Here is a 23,426-nt window from a genome sequence, read left to right on the forward strand (position 1 = left end):
TTGGTGAACAGGTGGAGGTGCTGGGTGAGTAGCGGGCGGCTTGATCAGAGAGAGAATGGAAAGTCCACACCCCTTTCCATATACCTTGCCCTAAGCATCTTTTCCATCTGGCTGTTCCTGAGTTATATCCTTTTTATTTTTTTATTTCTTATTTTTTTTAATGTTTATTTGTTTTTGAGGGAGAGAGAGACAGAGCATAATGGGAAGGGGGCAGAGAGAGAGGGAGACACAGAATCTGAAGCAGGCTTCAGGCTCTGAGCTGACAGCATAGAGCCCTACCTGGGGCTGGAACTCACAAGCTGTGAGATCATGACCTGACTGAGCCACTCAGGTGCCCCCCCTGAATTATATCTTTTTTTAATAAACTGGTAATCTAGTAAGTAAACTGTTTTTCTGTGAGCCACTCGAACAAATTAATTGAACCCAAGGAGGGGGCAGTGGGACCCTTCAGTTTATAGCCAGGCATAGTGGAAGCCCTGGTAACAACCTGAACCTTCATTTGGCATCGGAAGAGGGGAAAGTTTTGTGGGACCGAGCTCTTAACCTGTGAGATCTCCAGGTGGATAGTGTCAGGAGTAAGTTAAGTGTTGCAAAATTGCTTGATGTGTGGAAAACCATACATCTGGTGTCAGAAGTCCAAACAAGAATGTGTGGGAGCCCCAGCCTCCTCCCGCCAGCTAGCTAAGGTTTGATGGAATAGGGGAGAGGCTGGAATGGGCACTGGGACCAGGGACCAGGTTTCTCTGCTTGCCCTGGGTTGAATTGGGTGGAAAAAGGCAATCTAGATCTCTCTGCACCTGACTCATGGGCGAATATAAGCTCCTCTGCTATTTCCAAGTTTGTTTTCATGGTTGCTTTGGCTCAGCTGACAGACACGTGAAAACAAGTATGTTCCCACGTGTCTGTGCCTGCAGAGGGAAACCTGCATGGCTTGGTGCCAGGAGTGAAAGGAAGAGTGGTGCTGCCTTAAAGCCAGTTCTCATCTAAGCGGAGGTAGGCTGGCTCCACTCTGGAAGTGAGAGAAGGCTTATCAGTGCCCAGAGGAGTTTTTTCACTTCGTCTCCAATCCAGACTCTGGAAGGGGACCGGAACAGGTAAGGCAGGAGTTTTGGATGGAGCTGTGGAGACTGGAGTTTTCCCTGAGAACTACTTACTCTTGAGTGGCTGTGGTTCCCTTACTCTGAGCTCCACGAGGTAAGGTTCTGGCATCTCCATCTTTGTTAAGTAGATGAGAGGCTTCTGGGAAGATGATGTACTGATCTCATTCTTATCCCTGGAAATTATCTCTGTGACCTTAAAAGACTGACTCCTGGGTGGGAATCAAACGGCTTACAGGATTCCTTTATCCAGAACATGAGGGGGGAGTAAATAGGTGATCTGAATTCCTGATTCCTGGGGCATAGGAAGGTTCTTGTCTTCCTCTGACAGATTCTGGGTTCTTTATATGAAGATTGGTGTGGAGTCTAATTTTCCTGAGGTTTCTGGACTGGCCCAACTCTAAACCAAAAGTAGTAGTGTGTGTGCCATCTCCATACAGGGTGCCTTCTGATGCCAGGTCTGTGGATAAGAAAAGTCATGTAGCTCTGATTGAGTGTCAGAATTCCTGGGCCCTATTCTGGGAGAATCTCTTTGCAATCCAGATGGTAGTGAGAGGCACATGCTGAGAAGGAAAACAAATAAACAGATAGCAGTTGAGCCCCAGGTTAGGGTGCCCTCTGTGTGTTCTTTCTCCATCTGGTCTTGTCTCTTTTTCTGGGCACTTTAGAAAAAGAGATGTGTTGAACGGGGAAAGCAGCAATGAGGGAAGGTGGAAGTGGTGGACTTAGCAACACACAGGTGTGTATTTTCATGAAGATCCTCTCCTTGATCTAGTCTTTGTAATGGCCCTGGTCTTAGCATCTTCCTAGTCCTTCTCACCACCTGCTCCTATTCTTTCGTATTTTTTGCTGGCCTGAGAGTAGCTACAGACTTCTCTGCATGTGGCTAGATACTGCAGGAGTTCCTGTTTATGTTTGGATGGAGGTGAGTGGGTTTGGGCAGTGAGGGACCTATCAGGCTGGCTAGAGCTATAAACCTGGTGCTGGGAGTTTGGTCTCTGCAGGTCAGGTTTGCAGCTTGTTGTTGTTGTTGTTGTTGTTTTTAAGTTTATTTATTTATTTTAAGAGAGAAAGAAAGAGAGAATCCCAGGCAGGCTCTGCACTGTCAGCACAGAGCCCCAGAGCCCAATTGGCGCTTGAACTGATGAACCATGGATCATGACCTGAGCCGAAATCAATTGCTAGATGCTTAACTGACTGAGCCACCCAGGCACCCCTGGTTTGCAGGTGTTAAATTGACCAAACTAGACTCTGTAGCTCAGGGGTTAGAGCACTGGTCTCATAAACTAACCAGACTAAAACCTATACCTTAGGGAGAATCTGTGCTATGGCTAGGCCTAATGCCAACCTAATGTCTGGGTGTCAAGCCAGGTACCTCTTGTTGGAAGTTGCCATCGCCTGAACCCTGTCATTGTCATCTTTCTTGGGAGCACTAGATGTCTGCCTACCTCCATTTATTTCTCTGTGTCCTGTGGTGGGAACTGATACAAGGTCATTGTATTTAGATCTATGTGCAAGGCATGCCATTCCTACAAAAGAGGTTGGCTTTGCAGTTCTCTAAACCGGAGACTCACCAGCTCCTGCCCTAGACTAATACATTTATATTCTTTGCCAGGTCACAGGAAACACAAGTGTGAAGGAGACATTTGCCATGGAAGCCAGGGAGCTGGAGAGCCCCACGCCAACCTACCATCTCATTCCTGAGGCCAGCCAGCCCAGAGAGAAAGATGTCAGCATGCAACCTCAACAGACCATGGAAACTATGCAGCTAAAAAAGGAGATCTCTCTGTTGAATGGGGTCAGCCTGGTGGTGGGCAACATGATTGGCTCAGGAATCTTTGTCTCACCCAAAGGCGTGCTGGTATACACTGCCTCCTATGGGTTGTCACTAGTCATATGGGCCATTGGTGGGCTTTTCTCAGTTGTTGGTGCCCTTTGCTATGCGGAGCTGGGGACTACCATCACCAAGTCTGGGGCCAGCTATGCTTATATTCTAGAAGCTTTTGGGGGCTTCATTGCCTTCATCCGCCTTTGGGCCTCCTTGCTAATTGTTGAGCCCACCAGTCAGGCCATCATTGCCATCACCTTTGCCAACTACATCATCCAGCCCTCGTTCCCCACCTGTGATCCCCCGTACCTGGCCTGCCGTCTCCTTGCTGCTGCTTGCATATGTAAGTCTGGGGTTTAGTGGGAAAGTATGTTTGAGGATGTGGGTTCCTTTAATAATGTTAATGGTACCTCATATTTGAACAGTATATTTTGCTTTATGGGAGGAAGAGAGGCATCTTACCTTTTGAAGAAGTAATTTCACCAAAGCCATTTAACCCTGAGAGATAAGTAAGGGTAAGGGATAGAGATGAGAGAAATTTGAGTCTGTTTGTGGCTTTTGGTGCCTCACATTCCTTCAACTCTTGCTGTTACAGAGTTCTGTGCTCCAGTCTATGTGACAGGTTGGTGCATGTCTTATTTTTGTCTTATCAGATGTTTTGATTGGAGTCAATAGCACTACTTGTGGCTTAACCCAGAAAAAAACCTCAGTGCTGAGGACTTTATTTTGCTTCCCAGCTTTTTATCTTAATCCAGTTAAAAAAAAGAAAACAAACCAGTTTAGAGGCTGAGAAAAGAGCTTCTCTAGATTGTTGGGGGTGGGGGTGGTGAGGGGGTCCCAAGTGTTATCCATCAGGCCCACAGGACCACTGCTCCCTGCCACTTCCACTCTTTGCAGCCCATTGTGTTTTTAATTTTTTTTATTTTTTTAAATGTTTATTTTTTTGAGAGAGAGAGACAGAACATGAGCATGGGAGAGGCAGAGAGAGAAGACACAGAATCCTAAGCAGGCTCCAGGCTCTGAGCTGTCAGCACAGAGCCCGACACGGGGCTCAAACCCACAAACGGTGAGATCACGACCTGAGCTGAAGTCAGATGCTTGACCAACTGAGCCACCCAGGTGCCCCTCTTTGCAGCCCATTCTAAGCAGCAGGCACCACACCAAAATGGCTTTTTCCCATTGGTGTTTCAGATTTCTTTACACTGACTTTGTAAACAAGCTCTGCTTGTGGCCAGTGACAGGAAGGTGGCTTCTAGCCCATATTTGGGTTTCTGAGGACAGAACCTGAGAGATTCCAGTTCATCCCTCTTTATTTTCCTTTTTCTCTTACGAGGTGGTGAAGAGTGATTCTGCCTAAAGTCACTGAAAAGGAAAGAAGATTGCTGTGAATTTACACAGTCTTGTAGAGCTAGTGTTTTAGCTGAGAAGTGGCCCAGAATTCCCTGTGTTCCTTAAGCACTGTGCTGCCAGAAGCACTTAATTATACTCTGTCCTTTCCGTATCTCTGCTTGCAAAAGCTTTGGCAGTGTGTGTAGTTTATCCACAGTGTTAAAAATAGGCTGAGAGTACCTTGGAGTTAGCAGTAAAGGATTGTACTGTACACTGGGCCTCCTGACTTTAAGGATTTGTTAAAGACAAATGTTAAAGGGAACCCCTCCACATATAGCCCCAGGAAGAGGGAAAGTGGGTACTCAGCTGTATTGTATGTCTGGTAGGGTCTGGCCAGGGGAACTCTGGCCAGACTGAGTTGTCTAGAAAAAGAATAATTTTCTGGGGTGCCTGGGTGGCTCAGTCAGTTAAGCATCTGACTTTGGCTTAGGTCATGATCTCACAGTTCCTGGGTTTGAGCCCCACATCAGGCTGTCTGCTGAGAGAGCCTACTTCAGGTCCTCTCTCCCTCCTGCCCTCTCTCTGCCCCTTCCCTGCTCTCAGTCTCTCTCAGTTTGAAAAAATAATAATAATTTTCTGATTAGAAAATGTGTTAGGGGGTGCCTGGGTGGTGGCTCATTTGGTTAAGTATCTGGCTCTTGATTTCGGCTCAGGTCATGATCTCATGGGTTCATGAGATTGAGCCCTGCGTTGGGCTTTGCACTGACAGAGCGGAGCCCACTTAGGATTCTCTCTCCCTCTTTCTCTGCCCCTCCCCCTCTCTCAAAATAAATAAACATTAAAGAAAAAATAAACTAAAATATATTCATTAAGGAGAAAATTAACTTGACCACAAATCACCTATAATCTACCACCAAAAGATGAGCACTTTTAATAGTTAAATCATGTCTTCATTTCTTTCTTTTTATAGAATTGGTAGTATACTTTGCGTATAACTTTATATTCTGCATTTTAAATTTAGTATATCATTTTTTTTTTCGTTTTGTGGAATGTTCTTCAAAAGAAACATTTTTTTAAAGTAGTGTCTCTTTTACTATTATTGTTTAGAGGTAGTATGTAATGTTACAAGCACTTTGAAAATGCAAAAAAATAGAAAAAAGAAAAGAAAAATCACCCATAATTTTAACTCCCAGAGAACTATTGCTGCTATTTGTGTGAAATACCTGTGGTATTTTTTTTTCCTGTGCTTATCTCATTTTTTACAAGTACTTTTGAGATCATACTCTGTGTGGTTTGTATAATACTTTAAAAAATTTAATATTTAATCCCTTTCATGATATATTCTTAGAAAACATGGTTTAGGGACACATAAGTCGGTTCCTGGCAGTGTGGTATAGTGGTTAAGATCACAGGCTCCCATGCCAGACTGGGATTGATTCCAGCTTTACCAGCTGTTTTTCTAGCTGTTAACCTTAGAGTAGTTAGTTAACTGTTGCTTTGGTCTTCTCATTTGTAAAATGGAAATATCAATTGTACCTACTGAAAAGATGGTTGTGAGGAGTAAGTGAATCAATACATGTATAGTACTTCCCTGTGTCTGGCATATAGTAAGTGTTCTGTAATATCATTATAAATAATATTGCTGTGGGAGTCTTTGTATATATAGTTTCAGAGTTTCTGCATCTTTTTTTAGGGTAGAATTATACAAGAGAAATACTTGTGTCTAAAGAAATAAACTGTTTTAAGATTCTTCATGTGTTACCCAATTTTCTTCTAGAAGGTTTTGTGAGTTTGTGCTCTTATCTAAGCAACTGAGAGTGCCTGTGCATTGGTCTCGTGTTGGCCTTAGGGTGAATTCCAAAAATAACCAAGTCAAAGGACACCTCTATATGTAATTTTTCATGTGCAAAATATTTTTATTTGCTAAATCCTTTTTCCTTTATGATTTTCCTCATTTTTTTTGTGCTTAGGAAGCCCATCCCCATATCAGGAACTGCTCTTTTGATTGGAGAAGAGACCTCACTTCTTAGAAGTGCAGTCATAGCATCTGTAGCTGCTTTTATTCAAGTGTACTTTTACCCAGAGTACTCAGGATCAGAATTCCTTCAAGCCCCTATCCTAGAAGCCCAGGCTTTTTCACAATGCATGTCTGTAGGCAGGAAATTGTCAGAGACGGGCCGAAGTTATAAAACCATGTCTCATTCTAACTGACAAGACTTTGGAGTTCAGCTTGCTCCTCTTCTTGGAACTTAGGGTGTAGAATCAGGCTGATGCATCATCTAACAAATCTGGAATGTGCTGAAGGGAGTCTCTTTGGGCAGGGGTGGCAGTGAGAGCGACGTGGTCTTAAGAGACAAAAATTTGGAAGAAACCAATTAGGTCATAATTAAGGGGGAAACCCCCAAAATCTGCACTTGTAACCATGGTGAAATTTAGGTGGGATAGGATAATTAAGTTAGTCTAAAATTGAGATATGAGAGGGGTCCACGTTGTTGTTTGGGAGACTGTCTACAGAAATAATAACCATGCCAAGCTAGACAATTAAAGCTCCATTCTAGAAGAAAGGGCCCAGATAGTCTCCATATAACAACTCCAGGTCAGAGCTGCAAGCTGGTGCCCCATGGGCCAGACTTGACCCACAGATATATTTGTTTGGCCTCGTGTTGTAAGCAATTTTGAATTACTTGCCAAAATATGAAAATCAGGACTGGACCTTTCTTTTGAAAAACCAAAAGTTCTGGTAACCTTGGACCCACATTCCTTACTGACACAATCAGCTGCCTTTGAGTAGTGGTTGCTCTCTTTAAAGGAGCACACACTCTTTAGTCTGCTACAGCCCTCCACTCCCTCTTGTTTTATACCCAGACATTCTTACCATTGCTCACTTGTATTACCTACTTGGACCTTGAAGGTGTTACTGATTCAAATCCTGGCTTTTAGCAGCCCCTTACCCTATTCCCAGGTTACACTGGCAGAGAGATCCTAGCAACTTTTTTTTAAATTGCAGGCTATCTTAGCTACTTACTATCCTAGGGTAGTGGTTCTCAACCGGAGGTGAGTTTGTCCCCCAGGAGGCATTTGGCAAGGTCTGGAGAGATTTTTGGTTGTCACACCTGCTGGGAAGGGGTGCTACTGGCATCTAGTGGGTAGAAGCCAGATCTTATAAAGTACAAACATCTTATAAAGTATAAGACAGCCTCGTACAATTAAGCCTTTTCTAGCCCCAAATGTCAATAGTGCCGAGGTTGAGAAACTCTATTCTAAAGGTGCATTCTACTCATATCTGTGCTGGGAGCTTGGACTCTTCTGTGGTAGGTTGGGCCTCAGGCTGCCAATTGGACTCAGTACGCTTAGAGGCTCTTACTCACTTATGGGACTGTAGGGGAAAATGGCAGTTCTTGAGGTCCATAGGTCCCTTCTCTGGCCAGGTGACCAGCAGCTCACACGTATCATTGGAGATTATTTGCTGTAAAGGTTTCAGTATAGAAGTCATTCAGCATTGACACTGGCATCAAAGCAGAGGCTTGCTCACACTGAGATCCATTTCCCCCACCCTCCACCCCCCATGGTTTGTTTGGCAAGGCCCACAGTGAAGAAGAGCTGGAGGAGGAGGAGCAGGAGCTGGAGGAGATGGGGGAGGGAGACTGCCAAAGGGGAGACGAGTGAAGAAACACTGTATAATTCCTGAATAACTTTCTGTTGTCTCTTGCTGTCTTAGGCGCTAGCGTGGGCAGGGTTCTGAGAAGGAAGGGTATGCTCCCCTTTTTTGGTCAGTTGTTGCTATGGATAGACAGCTTTCATGTTCTGAAAGTGACAGGCCTCAGAAGGACTGGGTCTTTAGCAGTACAAAGACCCTGGAGTCTACCCCTGTATAGAGCATGAATGGTTTGATAATAAGAGTAAATGTGTATATCTGTGTAATTAAAAACAAGGAGGGGGTCCCTGAGTGCCTAAGTTGGTTAAGCGTCTGACTCTTGATCTCAGCTCAGGTCATGATCTCAGGGCTTGTGGGTTTGAGCCCTGCATTGGGCTCAGTGTTTACAGCCCGGAGTCTGCTTGGGATTCTCTCTCTCTCCCTCTCTCTCTCTTTGCCCCTTCCCGCTTGTTCATGAGCACACACATATATTCTAAATAAATAAATAAATAAATAAATAAATAAATAAATAAATAAATAAACTTTAAGCAAACAAACAAGGGGGTTTCTTAACAAGGCATATACCTGACATATTCATATGCATCCTGAGAGGTAGCTCCAGATTCCAGGATTTACATTTGGAAGGGTTTACTTCTCCTGGACTGTTGTACATTTTTCTCCTAATATATTTGTAGATGGTCTCTCCCCTGCTTTTTTTCTTCTTCTGCCTTGTAGCTGCTGTTGTTAAGGATTGCACTCCTCTGTCCTTGAGTGCCCCTTAGTAACACCCAGCTTGTTTGTGGGAGGAATTGGAAGGGTTCCTTCCTTTCCCTGTTGCTGTGGGAAAAGGGAGCTGTGACTATCAGCATAACTGGGACTATAGCTGCAGATTGCCAAGTCATCTCCTCATCAGAAAGAGAATATGAGAGGCACAGTTCTGTTGTAGGGCACATGTATTATCCAGGATGAATTTCGGCTTCAAACAACTGAAAACCGAAAGCAGTGTGGCTCAAATATATTGAAGTTTATTTCTCTCACAGCATTGTGGGGCTGGTAGGATGACTTTATAGTTTTTCGGGGAGCCAGGTTCCTTCCTTCTGCTTTACTGCTCTGCCATCTTCAGCATGCGACTTCTATCTAGCTGGTGGTCCAAGATGGCTACTCACGCTCTAGCTGCCAAGTCTGCACTGTGGCTGATACGGAGAACAAAGAAAGGCATGTGCTGCCCTTCAAACAGACTTCCTGAGGTCTTATTTATATGAATGTTTGCTTACATCCCTGGGGCAAGAACTTAGTTATCTGGCCATACCTGCCTGCGGAGAGAGGCTGGGAAATGTCAACTTTATTTTGGGCGGCCATGACTACGCTAAAATTTCTATTACTAAGGAAAAAATGGAAGAAGAGATATTAAAAGATAACTAGCAGTTTTTGCCACAGAGAGACTTTAGGGATTTGTTTCTGCTTTGGGGTTGGGTATGGATCTGCTAAAGCCCCTAGAGACTGAAGACCCTCACATGGACCCCACACTTGCTGGTACAGGCTTTCCAGCCAGGAAATGAGATGGGGAGAAGAGGGAAGTCTTGGATGTTGTAATTGTGGATGTGTAACGCTCAGTTGCGTCTGAGCACCTGGCCTCCAGGCTCAGCTTTGTGCTTAAGCCCTGACAGAATCTATGGTGCTAGATGGGGATGGGAATTTGGGGAGGCTTGGAGGGGTGGGATCAGATAGTGATATGTTTCTTAATTAAAATCAGGAAAACCTTAAGGGGACTTGGCTTCTGCATGGTAGACTGTTCTTGGAGCTCCCTGTTCTCTGGCAGGGCTGAGAGTATGGTTAAGCAAGTAAGGCTCTGGGGACAGCATTTAAGGATGCATTCACTCTGGGGGTGAGTACCCCAGACACCTGGGGGTGTCTGGGTGGTCCATTGGTTAAGAGTCCGACTCTTGGTTTCGGCTCAGGTCATGATCTAGCAGTTGGTAAGTATGAGCCCCGCCCTGACGATGCAGAGCCTGCTCAGGATTCTCTCTCTTTCTGCCCCTCCCCTGCTCCTGCTCTCTCTCTTCCCTTCTCTCTCTCAAAAAATAAATAAATAAACTTAAAAAAAAAAAAAAAGAAAAAAAGGATGCACTCATTCTGAGGTTCTCCAGGCGACCCTGAAAGTGAGCACCTCCTTAAATTTTGTGCCCCAGACACCCTCCTTACCTCACCCTACTTCTGGCCTTGCTCCCTGGCTACACGTTGTTTTAGATTAAGTATTTTAATTTTTACTGAGGAAGAAGCATTTATGCATGGTAAATAAGTCAGTGTAAAACAGTGTGCAATGGAAAACGTGTCTCTCCCTCACCAGAGCTTTGGTCTTCTTCCCCAGAGGCAACCACTGTGACCAAGCTCTTTTGTATCTTTCCAGCTGTCATTCAGAAGGGGCTCTGAGGGGATTTCCACGAAGAGCTGCCTTCTTTCACTTATTGGCAGGAGTCATTGAATTGCACTATGTGCAATATTTACTTGTGTGCTGAGAGGATCAAGCCAGGGGGGAGATGTGTAGCAGGATGGAGGGAAGGAGAAGGAACAGGAGTGAGAGGGAGTGCCTGTCAGTGAGGCTGTGGAGTATGTCTTCTTTTCTCCCCCATCTTGCAGCCACATCTTGGTGCTGTAAGGCACAAGCACGGTGAGCACAGCTAGGGCATCGTGAGATAGTCTCTTTCTTTGTGTGTATGTCCGTCTTTTTGTCTGTCACTCTTTTTGTCCCTTCTCTCTGTCTCTCTTGGTCTGTCTCTTATCTCTCTCTCCCCTGTCTTCTGTGTATTTCTGCACCTTTCTCTGTTAGTCTTTTTCTCACAAGCTGCACACCCTCTCACCTCTGCTTCTTTTCATAGTCCTGTTTCCTTCCTCTGCTTTTTTGTGGTTTTTGTTCCTCTGTTACAAGGGCCTGTATGTACCTTCGACTTGCTGTGTCTCCCAACTCTGCTACTGTTAGATAGATTCCATTTCTTGCTGCCCCACTCTGTGTTCCTGGGAAAGACAATTGAATAGGTTCACCTTGGGTGATCAGCTGTGATAGGTGAGGGGGGGCAATTCCCAAGAAGGGGCCTGGCAGATACCTCAAAATATGCTTACTGTGTTGGATAGGGGTCTGTGGATTACTGGTGGCTATTAACTTGGTAATCCTTATGCTAGCTGATCTAGGCTTAACCCCCACAGAGAACTTGGATTAGCAGGGCAGGTCCCTGGGAAGACCTGCCAGCAGCATGCATTCCTTTGGCCTTCCCTCCTCTTTGACCATTGCCTTCCTCCATCCCCCGTATGACTAACTAGTGAGCACCTGTATCATTTGCCAGAGTACTGAGTGAAAGGTCTTTAAGGGCTATGGAGGCTGTTTAGCCACCATGTTTATTTCCACAGGCTCTAGTCTCCCTCACATCTGAGTAGAGAAATGTCAACTTTGTGACAATTGCCTCACTCTAGGGAATTGGTGATTAAGTGAAAGTCATCACCATCTTTTTTTAAATGTTTATTTTAGAGAGAGAGAGAGAGAGAGTGTGTGTGTGTGTGTGTGTGCGCGCGCAAGTGCAAGTGGGGGAGGGGCAGAGAGAGAGAATTTCAACTGGGTCCGCACTGTCAGTGGGGAGCCTGACATGGGGCTTGAACTGATGAACCGCAAAGACCATGACCTGAGCCGAAATCAAGAGTTGGATGCTCAACCGACTGAGCCACCCAGACACTCCAAAGTTCATCAACATCTTGATTCCAACCAGAGTTTATCAGTTCCCCTCTTTGCTTGGCAATAAGCTTAAGAAAACAATATGCTTTTGTTTCCCCCTAATAGTTGTGGTCTTCTATGGGCACATGCCCAAGCGGGAGACCTTCATGAGACAGATGTCCGTATGACCATAGCATGAGTTACTAAGCCGTGCTGTGAAGTGGAAAGGCCATAGGGTTCAGGGAGAGAGAGCTCAGTGAGGGGCTGCCTGGTATATTTGGGGAAGATTTTACAGAGGAGGTGGGGATTTAGCTAGATCTTGAAAGTGGGAGTTGTTGGCTGTGGCAGGAGGAGGAAGAAAGGACATTTCTTTTAAATGTATATATGGCACCAGTAAGAAGAGAGTCTGGCTGAAGGAGAGGGTGCAAAATGGGTGGGAGTAGGTGGAGGCAGCCTGGAGGATGAACCCAAAAGATTTTGTAATAACGTTTGAGGTTCACATAACAGTTCTATTGTTGGAGGCTTAGAGCAGTACTTAACAGTGTCACTGTGGAGCCTCTTGTATTCTGTTCTTGTGTCTTCCTGGTGGGTCAGAGCAGTCCCTGTTTAGCAACAGTAAGGTGCTGGGACACTCTGCATAGGGCCCAGATATCACTGATGTCCTCGAAGAGCTGGAACGTAAAGCCAGCAGTGCAGACAGGAGCCTAGAGAATGTCCAAGCAAGCTTCGTTTTGCATGGGCCTCACTGAGAATCAGGAGGTTTGGATAGAAATGGAGGGGGTGGATGGGGAGGGGGTCCTTGTAAGCTTAGGAATGTTGGTTAGCCTTATCTATAAAATGGGAATAGGAACACCTGTATTTTAAGGTTGTGAGAATTAATCGAGAGGATGCATGTGGAATTGTCAGGTACATAACAGGCTTTTAAAAATATACACTTACATGCAAAACATTGTCTCTCTAATTCCTAGGTGACTTGCCACTTGTATTTAAATTCACCTCATTTATTGATGGACCTCTCTTGTCCCCACTTTCTAATATGGCCATGGAAATGTTTTGTGCCTTGGGTGGCTTGGAACCTTGGAAGTCTGAGTGGGGAAGGGTGGGTGAAATCCATTATTTCTGGGCCTGGGGGCAATTTCCAAAAATGATTCTGGCTGTCAGAATTAATGAATATGTGTTAATGCATGCCTTTGTATCTTAACTTGTCAACAGTGATGGGCAGATGGTGGATGTCCCTCCATTTGCCTGTTCTTGTGGTTCTGACTCGATCATTGGCCCCTTTGGTTTTAGTTAGGGCAGAAGTGATGCTCTCTAAGGAGAGGTTGGGTCACTGTGCCCTCAGCTCAAGCCTGCCAGTGATTTTATGTTTTTCCTTCTAGGTCTGCTGACATTTGTCAACTGTGCCTATGTCAAGTGGGGCACACGTGTGCAGGACACGTTCACTTATGCCAAGGTCTTAGCGCTCATTGCCATCATTGTCATGGGCCTCGTTAAACTGTGCCAGGGTAAGATGGGCCTGGGCTTGGAAGGAGGGTGAATGACTCCAGGAATTTGTGTGGATTTCCTGAGGAGGACATGGGAAATCTTGGCTTAACTGATCAGCTCATTCTATGTATATCCTAGACTGTCATTGAGAGTAAGACATCTGTTCCTGGGCTCCTTGGACCAGGCTGGCTTGGCCAACTGAACATGAGTCAGTCCCTCCCTCAGGGCTGTTTTCCCTTTGTGGAGGCTGGGAACATTGCAAGAAGGCAGCTGAGAGCCTAGGAATTCTTGAAACCTGGGTCGTGTGTAATTGGGTCATAAATGTAGCTGATGGGGATAGAGTGAGCCCTACTGTGGCCCTGTTTTTGGTCTGTGACTGCCAGGCAGCAAGTAGGAAGACTTGACCCTCCTTGAGAGGAGTGGGAAGGTGTGCATAGAAGTTGGATGGAATGTAGAAATGAGTGGTTATTTTGGAGTCTTTACTTTTTGTTTTTATTTAGCATTTGAACCCAAAGTCAGCTCTCAGCAAAATATTAAAATAGTATGAAGCACTGGCTTTCCTACATGTTGGCTTTAGAAAGCGTTTCATTCCTGAATCAGAGTAAACTAGCAGGGAGGGTAATAGACCTCATGAGGTCTCCTGAGCTCTTAGGGAAGTCCTGTGGTGTCTTTGGCCAAGGATATCTCAATCACTTACTTAGCAACCCAGTTCTATATTGTCTGTCTCTAAACTCAGCTGTGTTTACATTTACCAGGGAGAGGTGAGACCCCCTTCTCAGATCTATTGGTTTTGGAATTCAGAAAGCTCTGTTTTCAAGTGCCTTCGGTGATTCTTGTCCAGTACCTTGGCATATGTGCCAAGTTAGTACAGCCAGCCACCTGGATGTCCCTGGAGTCTCAGGAACATCTCAGGTCAAATTGGGTAGCTGAATTAGCCTCCTACCAAGATCTGTGCCTTAGGAAACCACTGCTGTGAATGATGACTGACACCTCTCGGGCATGAAAACCCCTATTTTCCCTTCTCTTGCTGCACACCCATCCCTTTTTGATACATTGAAGGAATAGGTCTGCTTTTTGCAGGGGATTACAGCAGGCTTCCTTAGAAGTATGGATCTTGTAAGAAAAAAAAAAAAGTATGGATCTTGTTTAAAAAACCTCCAGTGTGTCTAGAAGGTTTCTCTTCTGGGCAACTGGGTGCTGCTCCCTTGGCTTTCAACTGTGCGGGCTCCAGATGCCTCCAAGGAGAACGGCAGGTGCCTAGGCTGGCTCTCCACAGGTGGAAGTGGCTTAGGCCTACCCCAGGCGCAGTGAGAGATAAGAAGACCCCAGTTCCTACATAGCCTGTGATTTCCTGCTGCATGCAACCGCAGCCCCTGCAATTAGAGCAACAGAGTTCCCTCCATGAGAATGAGAAAACTGTTTGACCACATTGTGCAGTGGTCTTGGCCAAAAGAGATAGTTCCACAGGAAGGTCTAATTGTTAGTTAAAAATGTAAAACAGGGTTATTTCTAAAAATAGGAAGAACTCTGGCCTACCTTGAGGTCACTTGGAAATTCAGCAGAGCTTTGGAAAAGGTGTTATCACTTCAGAAGGCAGCCAGGAATGTTTTTGTTTTTCTGAGATTGTGTAATTTTGCTAAAGGAATATGAACTTTCTTGAGGGAGTGGGTGGGGTGATAAAGTACAGGGAGCTGGTGGTTGTTCTTTTGGTGTTAAATTATGTTTTTTTTCTTCCCTCTGCCCGCTTGCTTTTCCCTTTTCTTGACCCTCCTCTTTTTTTCTTCCCTCTTCACTTCCTCTTTCTTACTGCCTCTCCCTGTTCTTCCTCTTCTCCCTATACCTTCCATCTCTCCCCTCCTTCTTCCTCTTCCTTCTCCCTGAACCCCTTCCCCTACCTGCCTTTGCCCCCACAGGACACTCTGAGCACTTTCAGGATGCCTTTGAGGGTTCCTCCTGGGACATGGGAGACCTCTCTCTCGCCCTCTACTCTGCCCTCTTCTCTTACTCAGGTTGGGACACCCTTAATTTTGTAACAGAAGAAATCAAAAACCCAGAAAGGTAACGGTGGGATCACACTCTCTCCCCCCAACTTGGCTGGAACTCCTGCTAATAGTGGGCACACTTGCCCTCCTCCCTCTCCTCCTTTCTCTTTCTCTCATTCCTTCTTCTTCTCCCTACTGCCCTTTCTCTAGCTTGGAGGAATTAGGGGGTAAGCTGGGAATGAGTGAAGGTGGGAAAGCCCCTGGCTCCTCACCCTCAGGTTTACACTGAAGGATCCCCAGGGTCCTTGCTCAAGGAGAGGTCCTTCAGTGGGCAGTAGCTGACCCAGCTGGGGCTAAGGTGTTAGAACCTCGTCTCTGGTGCTGACACTGAGGCCTGAGGAGTCAGGAGCTTATTCTGGGCAGCCAGTTCCCCAGCCTGACCTCCAGTCCCTGGAGGACACTGCTCCTTCAGTGGGGTCCACTGGTCCTATTGTGGTGAGGATCAAATACTGATCCCCAGCTATCCTCACAGAGAAGGGTTTCTCTCTCCCCCTCTCCTTCTCCCTCTCTCCCTCGCTCTCTCTGTTTCTCCATGGAAAGGGCATGGGATTCATATCCACCTTTGACCATGTGGGGAAGAGGAGCCTGCCTCAAAGATTTAGAACCAGGGAACTGTTAAACTTCAGACAAATCCTTGGGTTAACTTTTTTTGACTCCAAGGATAGTTGATTCTAGGTAGTCCTGTCTCACTTGTCCTGACAGAAATTTGCCCCTGGCCATTGGGATTTCTATGCCAATTGTGACGCTCATCTACATCCTGACCAATGTGGCCTATTACACAGTGCTGAGCATTTCAGATGTTCTTGACAGTGATGCTGTGGCTGTGGTGAGTACCCATTTGCTCATCACCTTTTCATACTGAATGGCTCAATCTTTCTTTCTGCAGCCATTCCAGTTCTGCAGGGTGGGATGATGGGTCTAGGTTAGAGGGTGGGTGGGCTGCTCAGTAGTGATGGCATTTGTCCTGACAGCATAGGTACAGGAGGCTTATGAAAGCCTGTCCTGTGCTGAGTGCCTTCTGTGCTCTGCCCTCAGACATTTGCTGACCAGACATTTGGCATGTTCAGCTGGACCATTCCTATTGCCGTTGCCCTGTCCTGCTTTGGGGGCCTCAATGCGTCTATCTTTGCTTCATCAAGGTACTGTGTTTCTGCCTTATCAATAACAGACTGCGGTATTTAATCCCCTCAGGCTCTAGGTGAGCCTGTAAGAGCCCTTCTTTCTCTTGGATATATAGGGTGTGTGTGTGTGTAAGCTAATGTGCATGCATATGCTTGCCTTTGTGCAAACATTGTGTGCTTGAAGCTCACACTTCCGTCTGAGACGAGGACAAACTGGTTAGAGGTAGAGCGGAGGAAGGTCGTAGCTTGGAGTAGTGATCCTGTCAGGGACTATACTCTAGGCTCCTCGAGTGGGTTATCTGCAGCCCCAGGATTCATTCCTTTAGAAGATTATTATTGAGCACTTGCTGTGTACCAGGTATTAGTACAGGATAACTCTGCCCCTCATTTCAAAAACACTAAGGCTGGCAGGTAGGCTCTTGCTCTCCTCTATACATAGAGACTTATCTATAGGAGCACTTGTCTTTCCTCCTGTTTCAGAGAAAAGAGCAGTTCTGCTCTTCCAGGCTCACTCTGGGTTCTAGTACCACCCTCTTCTTTAGCATTTTGCTTCATCACTTGGCCCTTCTCTTTGGTGGATGTTCAGTTGGAGCCAGCTCTGCGCTTCTCTCATCTCTACTTAGTGAAATCACAAAACAACTTTTCTTATCTCCCTTCTTCCTTATGGACACACTTCTTGAGGGAATAGTATGCACTTTGACTGTCAGTCATTTTTCTAACCATTATACTTTGGCTTCTACTACCTAAAAAAATGTTCTTATTACCAGTGTACCTGTGTACATTGTGTACCAGTGACCTCCTTCTTAGCCTGCTTTTAGTCCTTATCCTACTGGATCCCCAAAGCAAGTGATGCTTACCACCCTCTACTTCGGAAACTATTCCTGTGACTCTGTGACTCTCTGATATCTGAGAGAAAGGCTTCTTTCCCGATTTCTCTTCCACTCACCTTATAAACGTTGCTGTCCCAGGACTGGGAGTGTAATAGATATTCAATAGATACTTTCTGCATGAACAGATAAGATGAACTAATAAAATAGTTTCATCCTGTTTATTTTTCTTACTAGTTTTGACTCCCCAGTCCATGTACCTGGGGTCTCCCTAGGGTAACCAGAATAATAGAGAAATCAAAGTCTTGTAAAACAGTATGGTGTCATCTTCCCTTGCTTCAGCCTGGTGTGGCCAGGGTTGCACCAGATGTGACTCTTAACAAGTTACCCCACCCAGAGATGGTGTTTCCTATAGCCTTACCCTTACTGATTCCTAAGACATCCCAATTGGCTCTGTCAATCTTCTTCTTCTTTTTTTAATTCTTTATGTTTGAGAGAGAGAAGGAGTGAGAGAGACCGAGCATGAGAAGGTGAGGGGCAGAGAGAGAGGGAGACACAGAATTTGAAACAGGCTTCAGGCTCCTAAGCTGTCAGCACAGAGCCTGACACAGGGCTCAAACCCATGAACTGAGATCATGACCGGAGCCGAAGTCAGATGCTTAACCAACTGAGCCGCCCAGGCACCGTTCCTTCCTTTCTTCCTTCCTTCCTTCCTTCCTTCCTTCCTTCCTTCCTTCCTTCCTTCCTTCCTTCCTTTCTTCCTTTTTAGGTTATTTATCTTTGAGAGAGAGAGCATGAGCAAGGAGGGGCAGAGAGAGAAAGAGAGAGAGAATCCCAAGCAGGCTCTGCGCTGTCAGTGCGGAGCCCCAGGTAGGGCTTGAACTCACAATCTGTGAGTTCAGAGATCATTACCTGAGTGGAAACCAAGAATTGGACACTTAATCGACTGAGCCACCAGACACCGCTCTTTTTTTTTTTTTAATGTTTATTTACTTATTTTGAGAGAGAGAAAGCAAGAGAGAGAAAGAGAGCAGGGAAGGGGCAGAGAGAGGGAGAGAGAAGGAGAGAGAGAGAGAGAGAGAGAGAGAGAGAGAGAGAGAGAGAATCCCTAGCAGGCTCCACACTGTCAGCACAGTGCCTGATGTGGGGCTCAATCCCACACACCTTGAGATCATGACCTGAGCTGAAATCAAGAGTCGGACACTTAACTGACTGAGCCACCTAGGTGCCCCAGCTCTGACAGTCTTCTTAAAATATTTAAGTGGTAGGTGCCTTTTAACCTCATTCAGCTATATTGTGGCATTGACAGGATGGGGGTGGGGATAGGGGATGCAGAGAGTAAGGGTCTACATATAAAGGGGACTGCAGTGATGTCAAGATAATGCACAATTGTTTCTGTCTTACCTTCTCACTTTTTCTTTATTACCTATGTAGTTGTCTTTGTCTTTGTACTAGACACCTTTGCTGCACCAGGACATTATGTCCCCTTCCAGCATCCCCTCTACCATATTTCTTCTCTACCTAGCACAAATTATTAACCTCGTGTGAGCCAACTCCCAATATCTTGCCCTATGACCCTTCCAGATGCTATCTTCAACTCCTGTGGCTCCACCTGGATGGCCCACAGGTATCTCAATGCACTCCACTTGTGCTTTGTCTCTAGTTGTGATGTTATGTGCTATCAGTTCTCCTTGTGTGGCCTCTTTATTTTTCCCTTGGTGTCTACCCTCTTCTTCCAACTCAAACATGTACATGCATGCACACACATATATACACACATACATGTAATGTATCACCAAATTTACTTGCGGTTGTCACATATGTCTTGTTCTCTCCTAAGCCAGGGTGTCTACCCTCATTTAGGCCTCTTCTCTTATGGGACAGTTGTCACAGATTGCTTTCTTGTGTGGCCTTCTCCCTATACCCTAGCCTCTCCCTCCTTTAGTTGGCTTCCATGATGCCCCCAGAGTCTCTGTGTCAAATCCTGTCAGGCCTTTACTTCAGAGCCACAGCTGACTCTCATTGTTTGTTTAGACTCCACAGCATGGCCTGTGTGCAAGTTCTTTCCAGCTGTCTCCTCACACACCTTATCCTGGGACTGCAGGCATTCTAGTACCAACCTTCAAGGAGGCCACCCTCTTTCACTCCTCCAAGCTTCTTTTGCCTTTGCCTGTGCTGTTTCCCACCTACCCACTCACCTTCTGGCAAACTCCAACTCTTCTTCCCAGCCCAGATATGGTTATCTCTTGTAAGGTTTCTTATTCCCCCAGCCCACCCAAGCCTGGTGAATGCCATGTGCTCCATGATGATGCTGTACACCCTGGTCTGTGGTTCATTTCTCTGCTGCTCTGTTTCTTAATCAGTAGGGCTCTTTGGGGACAGAGAGGAGGCCTGGGTTGTCTCTTTGAGCCTCAGGCTTGTCCTGTCCTATCATATATCAGGAGCTCGGGGAAGATAGAGCTGGCTGCCCTTCTTTTCTTTTTTTTTTTTTAACATTTATTTATTTTTGAGACAGAGACAGAGCATGAACGGGGGAGGGTCAGAGAGAGTGGGAGACACAGAATCAGAAGCAGGCTCCAGGCTCTGAGCCATCAGCCCAGAGCCCGACGCGGGGCTCGAACTCACGGACCGCGAGATCGTGACCTGAGCCGAAGTCGGCCGCTTAACCGACTGAGCCACCCAGGCGCCCCTGGCTGCCCTTCTTTAAACAGCCATTGTGTTAAGTATGAAATTTGTGGGGTGATAGAGTGGAGGTACCCTTGGTGGAATGGATTGGAGTGCCAGTGAGTGATGGGAGGGTGAGGCATTCATTGGGTGATTGGTGGGTTTTATAGCTGAGGGGCTGGCGGCTGTCCATGGCCAACAGTGAGGTAGGACGTGCCTGGATAATGTTGAAGTACCGTACCCATGGTTGGAGGTTGGAAACATCTGTGGGTAAAATTGGGGTGAGGGTGAGGGTAGGTTGGGTTGGGCATGCATAGAGAGCGTGTGATGCTCCTGAGATACTGCCTCCTGCTTTTTTCTGGAGCTCTGAGCCTAGTTTGTCTGAGGAGTATGGCTGCATGGCTAAGTGAAAGGATCATCCTGACACACTTCTTGTCCTTTTAGGTTGTTCTTCGTGGGCTCCCGTGAGGGCCACCTCCCAGATGTACTGTCCATGATCCACATTGAGCGTTTTACACCCATCCCTGCTTTATTGTTCAATGTAAGCTCTGCTGGGGTGGGTGTGGGGATTGTAGTCCCCCTGCTGACATTATGAGAAGACTGGGTGGGAGGTATAGCAGCTTCTTAAGACATTTCCCAAGCCAAAGGGCACCTGGGTGGCTTGGTCAGTTAAGATATTTTCCGAGCCTCTTAGTGTTTATTCTCTTTTCTTAAACTTTTTTAAAAATATAAAAGTAAAACAGGGCACCTAGTTGGCTCAGTTGGTTGAGCATCCAACTTCAGCTCAGGTCATGATCTCATAGCTTGTGAGTTCGGGCCCCACATTGGGCTCTGTGCGGACAGCTCAGAGCCTGGATCCTACTTCAGATTCCATGTCTCTCTCTCTCTCTCTCTGCCCCTCCCATGCTCACACTCTGTTTCTTTCTCTCTCAAAAATAAATACACATTAAATTTTTTTTTAAGTAAAACAATTATATTAGAGAAGGAAACAGTACAAAAGAATATAAAAATGAATTTGTAAAATTTATCTATCTTTTCTGTCAGTAGTTCTTTTCTTCTCCTTCTCCTCCTTTCTAGCTCTTTTTTTTTTTTTTTTTTTTAATTTAATGAAAGCATATTTAGAAAAGCCAGTCCAGTTGTATACCAACTACCTAGGGGCCTCTATTCATACTATAGACATCATAGATTTATATACAGTAGATAGCAGTAAAGCATTTTATTCTAACAAAATCAGTAAATTATGAAAGTATTCTAACAAATGAGAAAAGACCTGAAGTAGGACTGCCATTTTCTCATTTGCACTAAGGTATTATATATATGAAGGCCAACAAAGGCCTTGAGAAACCTTACTCCAAGATTTGGTGGACAGTTTTATTTATTTATTTTTGTCATTTAGTTATTTTCTGGTTTCATTACTTAAGTTTAAATTTTGGATTCATCTGGAATTTATAGTGTATGGAGTGAGGGGGGGAGAATTCACTTAATTTTTTCTCAAGTGGCTAGCCAGCCATACCAATATCATTTATTAAATAATCCATTTATCCACAGTTTAAAATTATTCTCGTATAAAAATAATAGCTAATTTTTAGGGTGCTTCATATGTACCAAGTACAATTACATACCCCTTAAGTAGTATCATCAGCTCAACTTATCTTCTCCATTAACACCAACCTTCATTATTTAGCTTTGTACTGAATTTCTAAAAACTATTTTTTTTTTTTAATGAAGGTTTGGTTACTTCTTTTTTTTTTATTAAATTTTTTTTTTAACGTTTATTTATTTTCGAGACAGGGAGAGACAGAGCATGAACAGGGGAGGGTCAGAGAGAGGGAGACACAGAATATGAAGCAGGCTCCAGGCTCTGAGCTGTCAGCACAGAGCCCGACGCGGGGCTCAAACTCACGGACCGCAAGATCATGACCTGAGCCGAAGTCAGCCGCCTACCGACTGAGCCACCCAGGCGCCCCTAAAAACTATTTTTTTTAATGCTTATTTATTTTTGAGAGAGAAAGAGAGAGAGGGAATGTGTAGGGGAGGGGCAGAGAGAGAAGGGGACAGAACATCTGAAGTGGGCTCCCAACTGACAGCAGTGAGCCTAATGTGGAGCTCGAACTCATGAACCACGAGATCATGATTTGAGCTGAAGTCGGAGGCTCAACTGACTCTGCTACCCAGGCGCCCTGAATTTCTGAAATCTAAAGAGGGACTAAGGATACTTCTATAGTTTTTTCTTCCCCCCTGAAGTTTTCCTGGCAATTACATTTGTATTTCTCTTTATGAACTTCATTATTTTGTCAAAATAACATAAAATCTTCTCAGTATTTTTATTGGGATTGCATTGAATTTATAAATTTAGGGGAGATTTGACATCTTGTTTTTGAATCCTCTTTCACCCCACTTTTTTCAATACAGTCCCCCTTCTATCCCCAGAATGGGCTCTTTTTGTTTTAAATCCTTTGTTGATAATAGGTGAAAAGATTAAATGGGGAAACTCCATATTTTTGAAGTTTAAGTAAATCTGACCTTTCCCAGGACTCTAGTCCCTGATTCTGTCTTCTAGGACTTTTTTGTTCCAGAGGGCAAATTCTGTCATACCTCTTTTATCAGGGGTATAATCCATTTTGCCAATCTACATTTCTAAGACCCCAGGACAGTGAGTTGGTTCTGGAGGCATTTCCTCCATTTTTAAGCCAGGTAGTTGGGACTCAGGAGTGATGGTCTCCAGAGGGCAGTGTGTTTCATGTTGAGGTTGATGCATCAAAGTGAGGAGGGCCTAAATATCTGCCATCAGAAGGGGAAAGGAGTCTGGCTTCTTATTGAAGTGCTTGCAAAAAAGAAGGGAGGCATTGTGTATAGGAAGAGCCAACAGAAGAGGGAGAGATGCCACCTTGAAGGTTAATGCAGAGAATTGACCTATCTGATGCCAAGGGGTCACTGAAAAGAACTGGAGGTAGTCTGGTAAGCTAAATCAGCAATGAACGGCAGATCTCGTACTGATTGCTGGGTGGTTGGAGTCTCCTGGGGTGGCCTGTTGGTGACAATGCCCACTCCTCCTTCCCATCCCCTCCTCCTCCAGTGTACCATGACACTCATCTACCTCACTGTGGAAGATGTTTTCCTGCTCATCAACTACTTCAGCTTTAGCTACTGGTTCTTCGTGGGCCTGTCTGTTGCTGGACAGCTCTATCTTCGCTGGAAGGAGCCTGAGCGGCTCAGGCCTCTCAAGGTCAGTGACTGTGGACAGACTAGGAGGGGTGGGCCATCTCCTGTAGGTGACTTCTCTGTACCCTGTTCCCGCATAGTGCTTTACCTCATATCTCACCTCCCTCCATTTCAGCTGAGCCTGTTTTTTCCCATCGTGTTCTGCACATGCTCTGTGTTTCTGGTGATTGTGCCTCTATTCAGTGACACCATCAATTCCCTCATTGGCATCGGGATTGCCCTCTCCGGGGTTCCTGTCTATTTCGTGGGTGTTTATCTGCCAGAGTCCCAGAGGCCACTCCTTATTCGGAATGTCCTGGGTAAGTTTCTTTGCCCATCACTCACTGCCTGTGTGTGTGTGTGTGTGTGTATGCGCGCGTGCACACACAGATGTGTGCAGAGGTGGGAGTGGTGGCTAAAAGCTTCCCCTATACTAGTGATGTACTGGAGACCACGTGACTTCTCAGTGACATGAGCACTTTAGTTCTAACTTTAGAG

The 23,426-nt window shown here is 45.4% G+C and overlaps 1 protein-coding gene across 5 annotated transcripts in view; it reads left to right on the forward strand.

The window, feature by feature from the left end:
• The window catches only part of SLC7A6 (solute carrier family 7 member 6), a 35,630-nt gene that overhangs the window by 9,197 nt on the left and 3,007 nt on the right, over positions 1-23,426 (forward strand). For 3 of the 5 annotated variants that reach the window (XM_042918573.1, XM_042918572.1, XM_042918577.1), the window contains 8 exons: positions 2,713-3,268; positions 12,968-13,093; positions 14,987-15,131; positions 15,818-15,941; positions 16,151-16,254; positions 20,172-20,268; positions 22,804-22,953; positions 23,065-23,248. In XM_042918573.1, coding sequence (XP_042774507.1) covers positions 2,749-3,268; positions 12,968-13,093; positions 14,987-15,131; positions 15,818-15,941; positions 16,151-16,254; positions 20,172-20,268; positions 22,804-22,953; positions 23,065-23,248 — 1,450 coding nt within the window. In that variant the 5' untranslated portion in view covers positions 2,713-2,748. The other 2 variants (XM_042918576.1, XM_042918574.1) reach the window with 2 other exon arrangements.

This window comes from Panthera leo, chromosome E2 (assembly GCF_018350215.1).
Source record: "Panthera leo isolate Ple1 chromosome E2, P.leo_Ple1_pat1.1, whole genome shotgun sequence".
Classification (NCBI taxonomy): Eukaryota; Metazoa; Chordata; class Mammalia; order Carnivora; family Felidae; genus Panthera; species Panthera leo.